General features: G+C 38.1%; 1 protein-coding gene across 3 annotated transcripts in view; it reads left to right on the top strand.

Annotated features, from left to right (window-relative positions):
* The window catches only part of TNFRSF19 (TNF receptor superfamily member 19), a 62383-nt gene that overhangs the window by 4882 nt on the left and 41523 nt on the right, over window positions 1–15978 (top strand). For 2 of the 3 annotated variants that reach the window (XM_030043052.2, XM_030043051.2), the window contains 2 exons: window positions 8309–8396; window positions 9807–9917. In XM_030043052.2, coding sequence (XP_029898912.1) covers window positions 8331–8396; window positions 9807–9917 — 177 coding nt within the window. In that variant the 5' untranslated portion in view covers window positions 8309–8330. Of the gene's footprint in view, window positions 1–297; window positions 456–8308; window positions 8397–9806; window positions 9918–15978 lie in introns of those variants that run through there. The other variant, XM_030043053.2, reaches the window with a different exon arrangement.

Here is a 15978-nt window from a genome sequence, read left to right as displayed (position 1 = left end):
CAGGCTGCCTCTGGAGACAGCCTGGCAGGACAAACGGGACCCGAGTGCGGAGCCCCAGGCGGGAAGCGGGCAGCCCCCCAGAAGACGAGGCGGGAGCAGGGCCCCTCCCGCGCCCTGAGGCGGCGGGCGATAACGGCCGCGACGCCCCGCGAGCCGCCTCGGCCGCGCCGCCCCTCCCGCCGCTGCCTCCGCGGGCGCGCGCGCCTCCCCGGCACGTGGGCCGGGGGGGTTGCTGATTGGCTGCCTCCAGTCACCTGAGCCCGGCCCCCCCCTCCGGCGAAGGAGGGAGGGGAGCGGCGCGGCGCGGCGTTGCCGGGGTGACGGGGCGAGCCGGGGCGAGAGGAGGTGAAGGAGGGAGCGGGCGCCGGGCGAGCGCTCCTCGGTGGCGGGCGAGTGGCCGGCCGGCTGGCTGGCTGGCTCCCCGCCGGGGCGGCCAGCGGGCCGCGGCGTGGCAGGTGGGTGCGTGGGAGACGCGGGCGGGCCCGGTCCCCTCAGCCCGGGAGCGTGCCTGGCCCTCGCCCTCCCACAGAGCGGTGCCCCCTCGCCCCCTTCGGCGGGCTGGAGGGAGGCTCTGAGGCGAAGGTGCGCGGAGCGGGGCGGCAAGCAGCGGAGCCCGCCGCTCCCCGGGGCTCCGCGCAGTTTTCCCCCCGGGGCACCGGCCTGGCTGGGGGCTGACCCCCGAGTGCCGGGCGCCCGCGGCCCCGGCGCACGCCTGGCACCGGCCCGCTCCGCCTTCCCGCTGCGGGTGCGGGGAGGGGGGGGAGATGATGGGAACGACCCTCCGCGGAAAGCGGAGGCTGCGGGGGAGGAGGGGGGGAGAGGTGGAGGGGAGGGCTCCCCTGGATCCCTTCCTCTCCGAGGTGGCTCCAGCTCTGCCGCTCTCTAAGCGGCCCCTCCGCCCCGAGGCGTCCCGCAGTGGGTGTGAAGGGCACCGCGCAGTAAAAGAGAGTCGCAGCTGATGTTGCTGGGTTTCGCACATCTCGACAGCCCTAAAGTACTCCTCCACGCTCCGGAGTGCGGCGAACAAAAAGCCCTTGAAAGCCGGGCTTTCTTGTTCACAAGCTCTTCTCCTGTCTGCTGCATAAATAAGTTGCTGTTGGCTTCAAACAGTTTTGGAGCTGGAGTCGAAGGAACAGGAGCTAGTAACTTTTTCTCTGGGCTGGTAAGAGGTTGGAAAGCCACAATTATGGTTCTGTTGAAAAGCCTTTGATTGTTTGACTTCCTTTCCTGATGTCTGTCTCCATTACTCTGGCTTTGGGCTGAAAGCTTTACCTGATACTCATAAAAAATCTTGATACTTAATACCCGTTTACCACCTTTATACTTACAACTACTTTAAATGAATGCTTTTATCAAATTAACAAAGGGGTCCAGTAGTGTTTAATATGAGCAAGAGTGGCAAATGGATTCAATCTGTAGGTAGGTTTGTTAACTACTGCGTAATCTCTTTCAAGCACACCTTCACCATCACATGTAAAACAAGTTAGGTATATTAACTGGAAGCTTTTTACCATATAAGCAAAGGGTGTGGGGTTTTTTTTGTTTTTTTTTTTTAGAAATAGAAGTAAACTTCTTTATTAGTTCAGTAATAAGAGGTTTAAATTGTCAGTTAAGGAGGCAACAAGTTACTTTTTCTCAGTGTCCACAACTTGCAGTTGCAATCCTAATAAAAGAGAATGCTGAGAATGAAAGTAACTCACGTCTGTGCTTTTTAAGACATTGTATACTATCCAAAACCGCTAAAGGGTGGCTGGACAAATGTAACACATTGGCATTGCATCATTGCAATAGTTACTGTATTAACCAGCCAAATGCTTTATAATTTACGATTCTTAAAAATCACTTTGAAAAATAACTATTAGTATACTTTGGTATAAATGAAATATGCATATAATATTGGCATTCTCATTTTATTGTATTACTTATTCACATATCTAAATACAAATATGTACAAATGCAGCTCTACGCTGAGGTTTCATCTAGCGAACTAGTGTCTCCTAGAAGTTGAGATGAGTGAGATGTATTAAACAAAAGGAGAAATTTTTTTTACCGCAGTTTTGATGTTGAAGCACAGATTTGTTCATTGTTTGTATGAGTAGTCTCATCAGTTCAATGGGATTAGGAGTTCTTCTGTGAATCACAGGTTCTTATCCTCTAAAAAGCTTTAAGTGTAGGAAAAATGTCATCACATTGTACCTTTGTTCTGATGTTTTACTATAATTTATAACTAATGAGAGTCTGGATATGTTGAAGAACATAGATGATAAACTATTTTACATAATTCTACCAGCATGGATTTGGAACGTTGTTTGTAAGTAGCAAAACCAGGGATGAATTATCTAGTTCCTTCTCAAGTTTTGCTGATTATACCCTTTTTGAGACACTGGGATATAATGCATTCTGTAAATGCTGTATATGATAGTGAAGACACTGTAGAGATGCTTCTTTGGGGTGTTAAATTATCCTCACCATTATTCCTGTAAAGTCAGCTACTTAAGCTAACATAACTCAAAGCATATGGTACTCAGAAGGAGCACAAATATTTCCTGGCTATATTTAAACCTCCTTTCTCTCCTCCCTCAGCCCCTAAAATAGATATAAATGTTTTCTATCACCAGCCATGTTCCAACTTTAATCTGCTGCCTAATTTTTTACAATTTCATATATGGCAGCTTCTGAAAGATATGGTTTTATTCAACATGATATTTAATGCGATGAATGCTACCTAGCTGACAGTGATTTTTTTTAGTTTTTTTTTTTTCCACACATGGTCCTTCTCAGAGCAGTTGGAGCAAATGTGGTCAGACAAGACCTCATTTACTTCATAAATGGGAAGAGTACAAGGGTTGTGGGCAGGGTGTAAAGGGAAGGTGTTCTAGAAGTATGAGACAGAATAACAATGCGTAGCTCTATAGTGGAAGTTCTTGTGCCTAACTTGTTCCCTTTGTCTTTATCATTGCAGCAGCATAAGTACTTTCCCTTCTTTTGTTCCTTGCCTATGGGGCACTGACTCTGCTAAAGCCATCTGCCACTCCTTGTCATTTTATTGCATGCAGTTGACAGCTGCAGGTGGGAAACTGGGTGGTTAGAAGGGAGCTGAGATCCTATTCACTGGATACCAGAGACCTCTGTTGGCAAGATAAGATGATTATATTTTCATCCCTCTTTCTTATCCAGAACTTCTGAGAGTACTCTTTGCCAGTGTTATAGAGAGCATGAAAAGTGGTCGTCAACTACGGATGTCAAATCAAATATGGTAAACTTACAAGATCTAGGAAAGTTAAGTGAATTCAAAGTTGGGACCCTTCACTCCTAAAGTTTCCCTTAGAAGGTGGATGATGTTGACTTCAAAGTTTTGATGCTTACATCTATGAAGAAACCTGCTAGTAGGCCATAATTTAATCATGCTGCCTCAAGTCTTGAGGTGATGTGTCTTTCATGGTGAAACTATTTTTTTGGAGAGAAGGAAGAAATATTTTTCTGACAGATTGACTTTGAAATAGAATGATGACTATTGCTCAGGCAAGCAAGTAAATGTAGGAGTAAATTTTGGAGGACAGTGGATTCTAGGACCCTGGAAGTTTGGAAGTTCTTACTTCCACAATACATTTATTACATGTTCCTAATTTATTGTTTGATATTGCCCTCTTTATACATATACATAATAGGCCCCACACAACCTTAAAACTATGCAACCGCATTTCTTAATGGAAGTTCTATATCTTGAGTTCTGTACCTTACCAGTGATGATTGCTTTTCCCTGAGTATTTTGGGCAAGCGTATAACTGTTGCCCTAAAAAGATGCATTTGGAATGATTTACTGACCTCAAAAAACTTGTGTCCACATTTTTCTTTCATTTAATAAAACTGAGGATAACTGAACTCAGCATTGTAAATATCAGTATTTGAACAAGAACAAATAATCTTTAAATGTGTTGAATTTCTATTTGGTCACACATATTTTAGAGGCAAAAAACTTCTAGTTACTTCTTACTTGAATGCATATGAGGTGAATGGCTTGTGTCCAACAGACATCGGTGTAATGCCACTTGATATCAAGAGAGAACAAATTTGCCCAATGGCAACCTGTTATTAAGTGCTGCAGTGTCTGCTTTTTAAGCAGGGCTTTTTGACCAAACTGGAGACAGAAACAGGAAACAAGCAGCTGGCACAGTTAGTCTCCTTCAGGACTTGCTTTCAATACAATGAGTTATTAATGTTCCTTAACCATTTGCATTATTTTTATCAAAATGTTGTCATGAAAAGAAAGTGGGTTTTTTTCTTTGTACTCTTAACAATGTTTTTTTTTTTATGTACACCAGTTAATTTCTTGCTCATGTATTATAGCCAGTATATAGTCTTAGGGGTTTTTTTAGTAGGAACTGGGACAATAAGCACAATGATTGCATGATATAACAGCACAGGCATTCATACATGTCTACTGAAATGATTTGAATGTGTTTTGGTGCTACTAAACCTACTGAAGTGCACTGAACTTCAAGGCCCATAGACCTGCAAGCTTATTTTGAAAGATTTGATGATTATAAATGACAAATTATTTAGAAGATATCTCGTACTATATCATAGACCTAAAGCTATGAGATTGCATTGTACACATATTGATCAGTCAACAAAGAGCTCAGCAAAATGCGTAGATGAGTTGGAAAAGTCCATGATAGTTTGATGCAAGTTCTAAAACACTTGATTTTGGAAATTTACTCTGTGTTTTGGAACTTCTGATGTTTGAAGGTGTTGGATTTGGCAAGAGTGTTATAAAGGCAGTAGATGTTCTTTTAAATAGAAAATATTTCACAGGTGCAATAAAATTTCCACACCTAAGTCAACAAAATGTGGTTTAGTACAGCATGCTTCTCCGTGTGCTTTCTATGTTCTATAAGTCTTTGAGGTACATGCTATAACAGATATGGCAACTCCAAAATTGAAATACGAGCTGTCAGCGTGACCAGCAACACTTTTAATACTGCTTGTTATTCTGTAATACCTTCTGTTAAGAACTGGCATTTGTTTTTTAATCCAGTTGTGACTCCAGAATATTACAAACATAAAAATACATCATTAGCTTTGTTTAAATATTGGTTTTAATAAATTGTTTATATGCTAACTTTTTTACAATATTAAATCTTCAGGTTATTGCATATTGGAAAAAATGTATAGGATGAATATGGCTTCATTACATAAAGCTAATATAGTTTTATTGCAATAATATGGCAAGTACTGAATCTGCTGGCCAGTTAATCAGGCTGTTCTTAATTTTCTTTATTTTTCCATACTTCAGGTGACCTGCTCAAAAAAATTACGAACTGTTGAGATTATGCTACAGTTCCGTATTTTAGGTCATTAGGCTTAATACAGTTCACTAATATTGTTTGTATTGATAATTCTACATGAAACTTGACATAAAAGTATACAATTATTATGATATTAAATTTCTTTTTTGATGTCACACACCTGTTTTTAGAAGCAAAAGTAAATCTTTAAAATAAAACATACTTTTAACCTTATAAAGAATCCTGTTTTTAAAATTTTGGTAGTATGTAGATGGTCATAATTACATTAGAACTGTGCTACGTTTTATTTCTCTAACAATAATATTATTAAGGAATATAATGACTATAAATTCATACAACTTGGAATAATCACTTGACATTCAGTTCTAAGCAATTCAGTTACCTTTACAGCTTTATTTCACTTGCACACTTACATAAAGTTTTGCCTCCTATAGGAATTAAGAAAGCATATGAAGTATTTAATTTTTTCCACTGAATACCATTTTATGAAATCAAGAAGTCAGTGGGGATTTTTCTCCCAAATCCCTTTTGTTTCAGCATGAGTTTTTTAATTCATATGTAATCACTTTGTATTATTTAGCTTTTAGACCTCTAGCTTTATTGTCTTGTCTTCTCTGAATCAAGTGAAGTCAAGTTTGTTTTGCAGGACTGCTTTTCTGTAATATTGTGTAGAGATGTTTATTCTTGGGGTTTTTTTAATCTTCTCATAACATTACCACTCTTGAATTTCTGTAGCATGCTAAACTGTAGAAAAATTGAACAGCAGCAAGCTTAAGTCTTTCTTGATACTTTTTTCAAGGTTACTGAGGTGCAAAGTCTCACAATTTGTCTTTTCTCTAATCTGTTTTTACTTAGCAGATCTTCAGTTAGTATTGGGCCAGACGATATAATATAATGATGTGTGTTTTTATCCATCTTGTTTCTTTCCACACATAGATGAGAAACATTTCTTGAAAACTCTGAGTTCCCTTAACAGCATTTTTACTGTCTCTGTCCACTGTTTGGTCTTTGCTATTACTAGAAATTGTCTTTTTCTTACATACTTCTGTTCTTATATACCTAATTCTTTTTGCAGCATTAGCGCTGTCAGCTTCTTATGCCAGCCTTGTGCACTTAAACTTTGAAAATTTGTTGACTCTCCTTTTTCATTTTTCCATTTGTTCTACAGTACTTTTTACATCAAATTGTTGTATTTGGGTCATCCAGAATTCTTTCTGAGATTGCCCATTTCATATTTCTCTGCATATTTTTTTTTTAACTTAGACTTAAAAAAGCAACCTATGTCGAATACTATATCTGTGTGTGTATTACTTGATGGTATGTTGTCTTTTTTACCCATGTTGACGTGCATATAATCTGATAATTGTCATTGGCCCATAGACCATTACCATCGCGAAGTGAGAAATAACCATAAAAATGTAATCTTGGCTTTCCTGTAGAGCGCTGCCTGACAACACCTCTTTGCCTGTTTCATTCTTCCTAGCAGACTTTAGCTCTTTTTACACTTCAAAATACAATTTATCTTAAAAGATATCAATAGTGCCACTGAAGTATACTTTCTTTTTGGGTAGAATTTGTTAATTAGGGTATTCATGCAGTAAAATGTGAAATTATGTGTTAGTTATAGTTTATGCTCATTCTGGTTGTATATTTTTTAAGTGTATTATGCTTGTTATTATAGTTCCATATTGTAAAGCATTTTGCAACTGTTCTTAATCTTTTTTCTAGACTACTTTCCTTACATTTTGTGTTCCATCCTTTCATTTCTCAGTCTATTCTGCTCTTCAATGAGAAAAATTACTTATTTTGCCATTTAAAAACTGTGTAATTAAATGTCAGTCCTTAAGCTCTGAAGTAGGGCAGAAATGTTTTAAAACATTATTTTTCACATCTAGCTGAAAGCAATGACATTATATTACTGTCATATAAGGTATGCAAATTAGGATCAAATTCAAATAGCATATTATATAAGCTGGATCTATTTATTCTTTTCTTGTTATTGTTGCTATATAGTTTGGATTTCTGAGCAAAAAGTTACACTTGCATTTCCAGGTAACTGACAAAACCAAAAAGTAAGAAATCGGAAATTAACACAAAGATTCAAGTAAACAAAAGGAAAGTAAGCAGAGAAAAAATGTTCTGTTGGCCAAGCACAGTATTCTTAATGATTGTGGAGGTACAGTTCTTTGGTTTAATAATCCAAAAAAGCTAATCCCAAATTAGAACTTCCTTTCTCTGATGGTTTCAAATAGTCGTCCCCCCGCCTTTTTTTTTTTTGCATAATTTGTTTGTTGCCACTTCTTAAAAAATAACTTTCTTCTTTCTTTCTTCTTTTCTGAGACTACGATAAAAATTGTCTGAGGTAGGATGTGATTCGGTTATGCTGTTTGAAATGTCTTCTACAATAGTCTTTGCCTACCAGATCATAAACAATCATGTTAACACATCTTTAGAAGTTAATATCCCTTAGGTAAGTGGTAGAAACAAACCCTGTGTATGCCTCCAGTTCACTGCAGAATGACGTAGAAGAGGTTGTCTTAGCCACTTGGCAAACCCATTCTGCTCCACACTGCAACACAGAATGAACATTATCATGATCCGCTATGTCTCGGCTGATATGTGGCATATTTGAGGAAACTGATTTTTGTCTGTTGATCATGTACTTAGTTGGACATCTAACAAGCAAGGAAGATATGTTAGGGATGTTAGATTTACAAACATTGACATTCTCTAATCTAGACTGATAGCAGGCTCTTTTGAGAATTAAGGCTATAGAAACTTTGTGTATATTGCCTTGTCTTCTAAAAAAGAACATGATTTTTAAAACATATGTTTGTTGTTTATCTTACAGGAATCCATCTGAAATATTTTAATGGCATTAACAGATATATATTTTGACATGCTGAATGACATGAAGTACTATGGACATATGAATTGCAATTCAAACAACGTTGTGAAATACAGTGATTTTTTTTCTTCCTTTTTTTTTTTTTCCCTAGGAGAAAGGTTTAATTGTAAGAAATGGATCCTAAAGGATTACAAGGAGAAGATAAACTGAAGATGCTCATAATTTTACTAGCATATTTGGTAAGTTAAAAATTAGTATTTTTTTCCCCAGGATGAATGTTGAAAAGATTATATTGGACACAGGAGTGGTGTCTATTGTTTTACACATCACTGCTAACGCTAAAAGTCTTAAACACATATGCACAGACAATTACATATGCATTTTATCAATTTAAAAGTAAGCTTTGTCAACTGATTCGTATAATTCCTTGCTACTACTCGCATGGAATTAAAAAAAAAATTTACCTTTTGAGCCTCTTCATAGAAGAAGGACTGGACTAGGACAGAAAATACAGTTGAATATAGTGCTGTGAAGGTGATGCTGTTTCACTTCAGAGAGATGGCAGGAATTCCAGGCAATTTGCAGTGACCATCTCTTAGTACTGTATGCTATATACATAGTGTAGGAGTTTGGAGTATTCAATTTATCGACAGAACATAGCATAGCACACAATTACGTTGCCTATTAAGCATACTTCAACTCTGGCTTGCTGAGACAAGCTCTAGAACTAAGGGTAATTAATGCTTCATAGCTAGCAGAATGGCTTTGGTCTTTCTGAAAAGACTAATATACAAAGTAAGAATTTAGTAGCAATTGTGGAGAGCACTTTCTGTGGTGGAAGCCTGTATGTAGACATTTAATTTAAAATTCTATTGAGGGAGCTCATAGGGTTTGCTAATGTTCCTGGGTAGGATTCTAGTGATTATACTAAGACTTTGCATGGCTGATATTACTGTTTATGGTATTTCTCACAACCTTAGTTTCTGGTTTGGTCAGATAACGTACTTAAATGCCTTTGAAGGCAGAAATTGGATTCTCTCTCATTTGGCCCATTAAATATAAAGTGATAGTGAAATTTAGAATAAATAGTATTCATACAGGTTTGGGGTTTTTTTTTAAGTTTCCGAAACGTTTGAGTGACCTTTTAAAATCTCTAAATATTTATGTTTAAAGGAATAGATTTTAGCTTATTCAGTTGTAATAGCATCATTAGAAAAATAAAAAATCACAAATAAATGAAACACAGCAATATAACGTGATGTAACATAGCTTACTGTTGTGAAATTTGTAGTTTTAGTAAATGGTCATGTGCATTTTTTGTAATGTTGATTAAGGTGAGGAACTTAAACTCATGTTCAAACAATTAAGCGTTTTAACATTCCACAGGTGCCAAATATCAGGCAGGTCTTCTAAAAATTGTAAAATTATTACAAGTCACTGAGTGCTGAGAATCTTTAAAATTCAGGCCACTTATCCATATTTGGAGTTAGATGATTAATTTTCATTGCCATGTTTAAAGTTTTTTGATAATGCAGAAAGTTATTTTTAAGATCGAAACATGAATTTATTTCTCAGATTTAGAGTTTATATGAATTATATGTTAATCATAGATTAATTATATTTTGGTGAGTTTACTTTTTTTTTTTAAGCTAAGTAGGGTAATTTGTGAGACTGGAGATTGCAGAGAGCAAGAATTTAGGGACCACACTGGAAACTGTATCCTCTGCAAACAGTGTGGACCTGGAATGGAACTCTCAAAGGTAAGCAAATTATGCTTTCTTGAATTTGTTTCCAGTAAGTACATTTACGTATGTGATTAAAATAATAGGTATGTGTACTTAAGTGGAAATATTTTTTTATTGTTTTGGCGTTTGAACCTTTTACAGTTTTTCAAGTACCATGTTTTCTGGTTCTCTTTATATAAAATGCTCAGTTCAGAAAATGATAATGCCATTAATAAAGTAGGCAGTGCTATTAGAGGATTTGGGTATTGGCTCTTAAATTGAAAATTTTTTTAAAGGTGGGTTAGTGCTACAAAGGGGGAAAAAGAACTACAGGGAATTAAGACTGAATAACCTCACTGTGTAGGGGAGAGCAGGAAAAATGAATTTCAAACTAGTGTTTGGTACAGATCAATGAAATGGGGGGGCTTCATTTTTACAATGCTGACTTTCAGAATCAGTTCTGGATTTTAGGTGAAATTGCCACTATAGACAATGTTTAAATACTTTTTATACAGCAACTTTTCTTAATAGCATGGTTTATAATAAAATTAAAGGCATAAGCATATAAATACAGAAGAGGATTCAAGTGAGAACTGAGATATTTCCTTAGAACAGCTGGGAGATAGGTGATTATTCTGTTTTCAGTAGCTCAGCGAAAAAAGTTGGAGCACTTTGTGTTGGGAAGCTAGATTCAAGTGAGGCTCAGTTTCTTTGTTTTACAACTTACTAAAAATGCTATAAACCTAATCCATGTCTTTATGCCATGTAAAGTAATTGAGAAGGTTGAGGCCAGAAAAATACATGGTAATATGTAGAAAGCACATAAGTCCTTGTTAATATCATGGAGAAGGAAAGATTGTTATCGTGACTCGTATGTAAATGTTTTTTTTTTTCTTTTAGAACAACTGCATCTCTTCCAAAAGAAAATCCCTGTAAAAGTTTTGGAATTAGCAGGTTTTTTAGGAGTGCAGAAATGAATCAACAGAGATGAATGGTGACTGAGGTTATGGACTGGGATTCAGTAGAACTAGAAAGTTAACTTGGCAAAATTCCCAGAAAAATTCCAAGTCTCAATGCAAGTCATGAGGGGGATCTTAGTTGCTTTCAGCACAGAGAAAGTAGGTGCTGTGTATGAGCAAGGATAGAGAACAATGAAGGAAGATAGAGCTGAAATGGGAGAGAGGGAGGGAAGGAAGAAGGGAGAGATATGGTTGGATTCACTAACTCGATCACCGGAGGTGAGAGAGATAACAGAATGAGTTATGGGTCATGGGGAGACTGGATGTTTTGGGGGAGCAGGTGTGTCATGCTAGAGGTGTGAAGGTGGTCAGGCAAAAAAGAGAGAATGCAAGCTGGTATCATGAAGGGTGAGCAGACTTGTCAAGTCTCACGCGTAAGCACAAGCTCTTTTTTCAGTGTCCAGCTACTATACCTATATCTTGCCCATTATTAGAGCGTAAAACTATGGCCCAGACATAACTGTGCAGTCTGATGGATACCTGATAGGTGGGGCCATAAAGCGAGAGAGAAGTAGCTGCCCTGCCCAATGCCTTTGCATATAGAAGGACACACTCTGTTTTGTACTCTTACTGATAGTGTAAAAAGGATGATAACGGTAGAATTTAGGGTGTTATTTAGGAGGAGCGAAATTTGATTTTCAGCATTGCTTTTGTAGGCAAGTATGTTACGTAGATCCAAGGGGGAATTTGAAATGTTATTTCTGAAAATCTTTTAATGTGAAACATTACTAACTCTTACGTGTATGTGTGTTTAAACAACAGGGAAAATGAAGCTTTCAGTTTGTGGCTTTGTATTTCTTACTATATTCAGCTCTGGAAAAAAGCACAAGTTAAGTATTGTGGTTTGTGGGTGGTTTGAAGAGATTTACTGAAATTGAGTGACACATTTTCCCTATCTCTCCACCCCCTGTAGCTAGCGTTCAGTGCGTTAACAGATATATTTAGTTTCACGCTTTAGTAAGGATTGCTTTCTATGTTAGGCAGTATTAGTTAAGGTTTAGTCATACAAACAATGCTGTTGAAGTAGAGATTTGAAGGTGACTAACAGTATGGATGTGGTTTTGCTTAGTTGTTTTGTTTTTTTCAGATTGGCCTTAAATTTGAGGACCGAAAGGTTCTGGGGGGTGTTTTAATTTACGAAGGTGCTTGTAAATATTGAACTTTATAACAGTGGTCCTACTAAAGCAGTATTACGTGCACTGAGGTAGCATACTTATCTAGTTGGCAAATAAAAACCAAAAGCATAAAACCTAATGCCCTCAGTAATTACACTATCAATTTAATAAAGAAATCCTAAACTAAAATAGGAAGGTTATAGTTTGCAACAGTACACTATCCAAGTTATGTTTTTACTTTAACTATTTTTGTTTACAATCTGATGGTCCTGATTCTTAGAAGTAGTTTTTCTGAAAATATGAATGGTTAATTAGGTTCAGTGTGTAAGCAATTACTTCTCCCAGACATGAATAGGCTTTCAAATATGATTTTTTGCTACTACACTAGAACTGAAATGACTAAACAGATTTTTCTCAAGCCTAAGTGTGAGTGGAAGCATAATTTCCTTTATAAATAGAGGTACAATTTTCTGTGAATCATAGCGAAGGATGTGATGCTGTGGCAGTTACTGAAATGCAGTTGAAAGTAGTCTTGCTGAACTACAGCTTGAAGCAACAAAGTATGTTAAGTCAAAGGTCAGAACACAAAGGGAAAAGGGATTTAATGATATACTTGAAGTAATTTGCAGCACAGGGGGAGTTTTGTTTGCTTGGATTTTTTTGCATGTGAGAAAGCAATGATGTAATTATCCTGTAGTTGAATAACAGTTTCTTAATAACAAATAACGTGTCTGTTTTCCTATCAAATATTTAGTGCTCATGGATAAAACTAGATATACTGCTGGATGCGTGAGCCTGACTGTAAGACTGTCTAAGTATATAGTAAAATACAATGTTATCAGTGGGTTTTTTGGTTTGGTTCCTCAGAGTGTTTTAGGCAACTGACTGACAGGTTTCTTTTTTATATTAGTAACAAAAAACCTCAGTCTATATTGTTCAATACAAAAGACCAGCTATTGTGTCATGCAGCAGTGGATTGTGTGAACAGTTGATATAAACATATGTCCTTATTTCCTTCCCTTGAAACTCAGTCCAGGTAGAACTTCTACTGCTCCGTAAGCTGAAACAGACAGGTCCAATGTCAAGGACTGTAGAGCCCTCACTTCACTCTTATTTATGAGAAATTACTTGATCTTAGTTACAATCTAAATCTGTAGATTTCTTTCTTGTTATTACTGACTATACAAAAATAGGAACTGTGTTTGTTTCAAAAGCCAAGTAGAGTTAGTAGGCTAAACACTAAGGAAAACTGGAGTTCTCAAGATAAAAATTAAGATAAATACAGTGGTACAGATGGGTACTGTGACTTAAATACATTGCCACTGAATTGATCAGCAACCAGTTTAGAGCGTAAGTACACTTGTGCATGGACTTTGTTCCTTTTGCCTTTGTTAAACTGAGTACATGATGCTATAGAAATCAAAACTAATATGTTGTTACCTAATTGTGATAATCTGTGTGTGGTTTTGTTTTTTTTTTTTTTAAACTTCAGTGGGATTTTTATTGTGGATTTATAAAACCCAGTTGAGTCAACAGTCATTAGTTGTCCCTACACTTAAGGGAAGACACAGTGACACCTAAAGATCAGACTTAAGAATCTTAACACAGGCTGCACAGGTGACTTAAGGCATGGTTAAAGCCTAATCAAATCAGGTCCTGTGTGACAGTCCAGTCTGTTCCCATGTCACCAGATACGCTCAGATATACCACAGGCTTGCATCAACTGTGGATAAATGTGCAGGGCAAAATACCACCTGTAGGGAGTGGGTGTATATATACATATAAATATATGTATATGTACGTGTGTATATATACTTATTTCTACAACTACTAACTTGAGTTATTCATATGACCTTTGTTGCTATATTATGTGAGCATTTCATAATACCTTTCCAAGTTAGGGAAATGCTGTTGCCTCTTCTTAGTTTATACATGAGACACTAGCACAGAAATCAACTTGCCCATGGTGATGCAGGAAGTTTTTGGTGGAACAGAGTAGACGGACGCCACAGAGTAGAACAAGAGGGTGGAGGCTCTTTCTTCAACAAGGCACCGCATGGACAAGACAAGGGGCAACAAGTACAAGTTGTACCAGGAGAGAGGTTTTATCTCTATATAAGGAATAAATTTTTTACAGTGAGAACAGTCATTCACTGGAACAACCTCCCCAGGAAACTGGTAGAGTCCCGTCACTGGAGGTTTTTAGTATGCAATTGGACAGGATGCTAGATCATCTCATCTCGGCTCTCTGTCCCTCCTTTCAAGGTTCCTTCTCACCTGGGCTGTTCTATGATTCTATGATGAGTGTTTAATTTTAGTTGCAAACTAGTGCTCAGTCTGTTGGATTGACCTTCCTGTCTGCATAGATAAGCAACTTCAGACACCCTTTATAGTGTGAAACAAAAAAAACAACAAAAAGTCCCAGCCTTATTTCATGTAACTAGCTCCAAATCTAGACTATTCTTCTCAGCTTTTGCTGTCGCAGTTTAGTGGAGCTCTTTTTCAAGAATGTTTTTGAAGTAATTCTTTCTTCCTAAAATAAGAAAAAAACAGTACACCCTCAACTTTTCCTTTCTGATTCCCTATCAACTGTTCTAACAGCAGCTGTAGATGTTGCATTAACTTAGAACTAAAATCATTGATCGCTTCCGTTGATTGTATTTTTTATACAGTACTTTTAACATACTGCCATCATAAGAAAGCCAGCTTTGTTATTGCATCAACCGTTTAACATTGATGGGGAAGGGAGTCAAAGCTGCTTCTCCTGTTTGTTTGCTTCTATTTGTTCGTTTTAAAAAAAAAAAGTTCTATATAACATTTTCTTCTGATAAACATATGTCCTTGATAATGTTTGTGAAGCCTTTGAACCACTGAAATAGCTTGCTTTTGAGTGTGTGAGGTTTTTGTTTGGGGTTGTTTTTTGTGTGTTTTGGGTTGTTTTTTTGTTTTGTTTTGGGTTTTTTTTTGTCAACAGATCACATCTGAGGTTGTAGTTCAGAAACATTGAAATGACAGTTCTGGCAATAGTAAGTTCTTCCCACAGTGCCCTACCTGTGCAGTTACACTGACACAGATTTTTAGGGTGTACTATGGAACAGATCACTGAACTGATCACTTTTAACCTGGATCAGCCCCATGGTCAGATTTACAGCTCAGTCTCATAATCAGTTGTATCAGTACAGTTGAGGACAATGTATGATAAGGAAGAAAAAGCAGAGTTGAAAGAGAGAGAGTGCCTTAACCCAGCATTGCCACCAAATACGTGATGATGATAATGTCACCAAGAGACTGCTGCTGTACAGAGAGCCTGTGGGACAGAGGCAGCTTGATGGTTGCTACGGCAGGGCTACATATCATAGGTTGCTTCCTTGCACCAGGTGTATGATGAAGGAAAAGGAGACCTGCATCTTGGCTCAGAAAAGGAATTGTGAATTAAACAGGAAGGTACTGTTTGAAGCTACTCCTGAACGTAACTGTCCTCATACAGAACATGAAAGGTGGTAAGCTGTGTCTGACATGTCCCAGTAAAGTTACTGAGAGCAGCTGCTACCATGTTTAGCAGTCACTCTGTAACTTCTCAAAGCAAGAAAGCTGCTTGTGAGGAAGCCTGCCATATCTCAGCTCAGGAGAGGCTAAAACATGTTTCTGGGTCAGTGTCCTGGAAGCTGGAGCAGCTGCATGTAGGCATGTCAAATCTTACTCACTGAGCATGAAACTCTTCTGACACTAACTTTGCCCTTTGCCAGAGCAGCTAAATCTGACAGGTTTGCAGCACACTGTTGCAGCCTGTCCTGCTCAGAAACTTCCACTGATAGATACGGCTGATTATTGGATTCTAGATGAGGCTGATCCACAGCCTGAGGGACTTCTGGAAGCTAAAACTGTGTGCTATTTAACAAGGCCATATGCTCAAAGGTATTACTAAAAACTTCATTTCCCAGCACCAGTGTAGTGCTGCAACCT

The sequence above is a fragment of the Aquila chrysaetos genome, chromosome 19 (genome assembly GCF_900496995.4).
Source record: "Aquila chrysaetos chrysaetos chromosome 19, bAquChr1.4, whole genome shotgun sequence".
Classification (NCBI taxonomy): domain Eukaryota; kingdom Metazoa; phylum Chordata; class Aves; order Accipitriformes; family Accipitridae; genus Aquila; species Aquila chrysaetos.
This window is presented reverse-complemented; position numbering and strand designations above follow the sequence as displayed.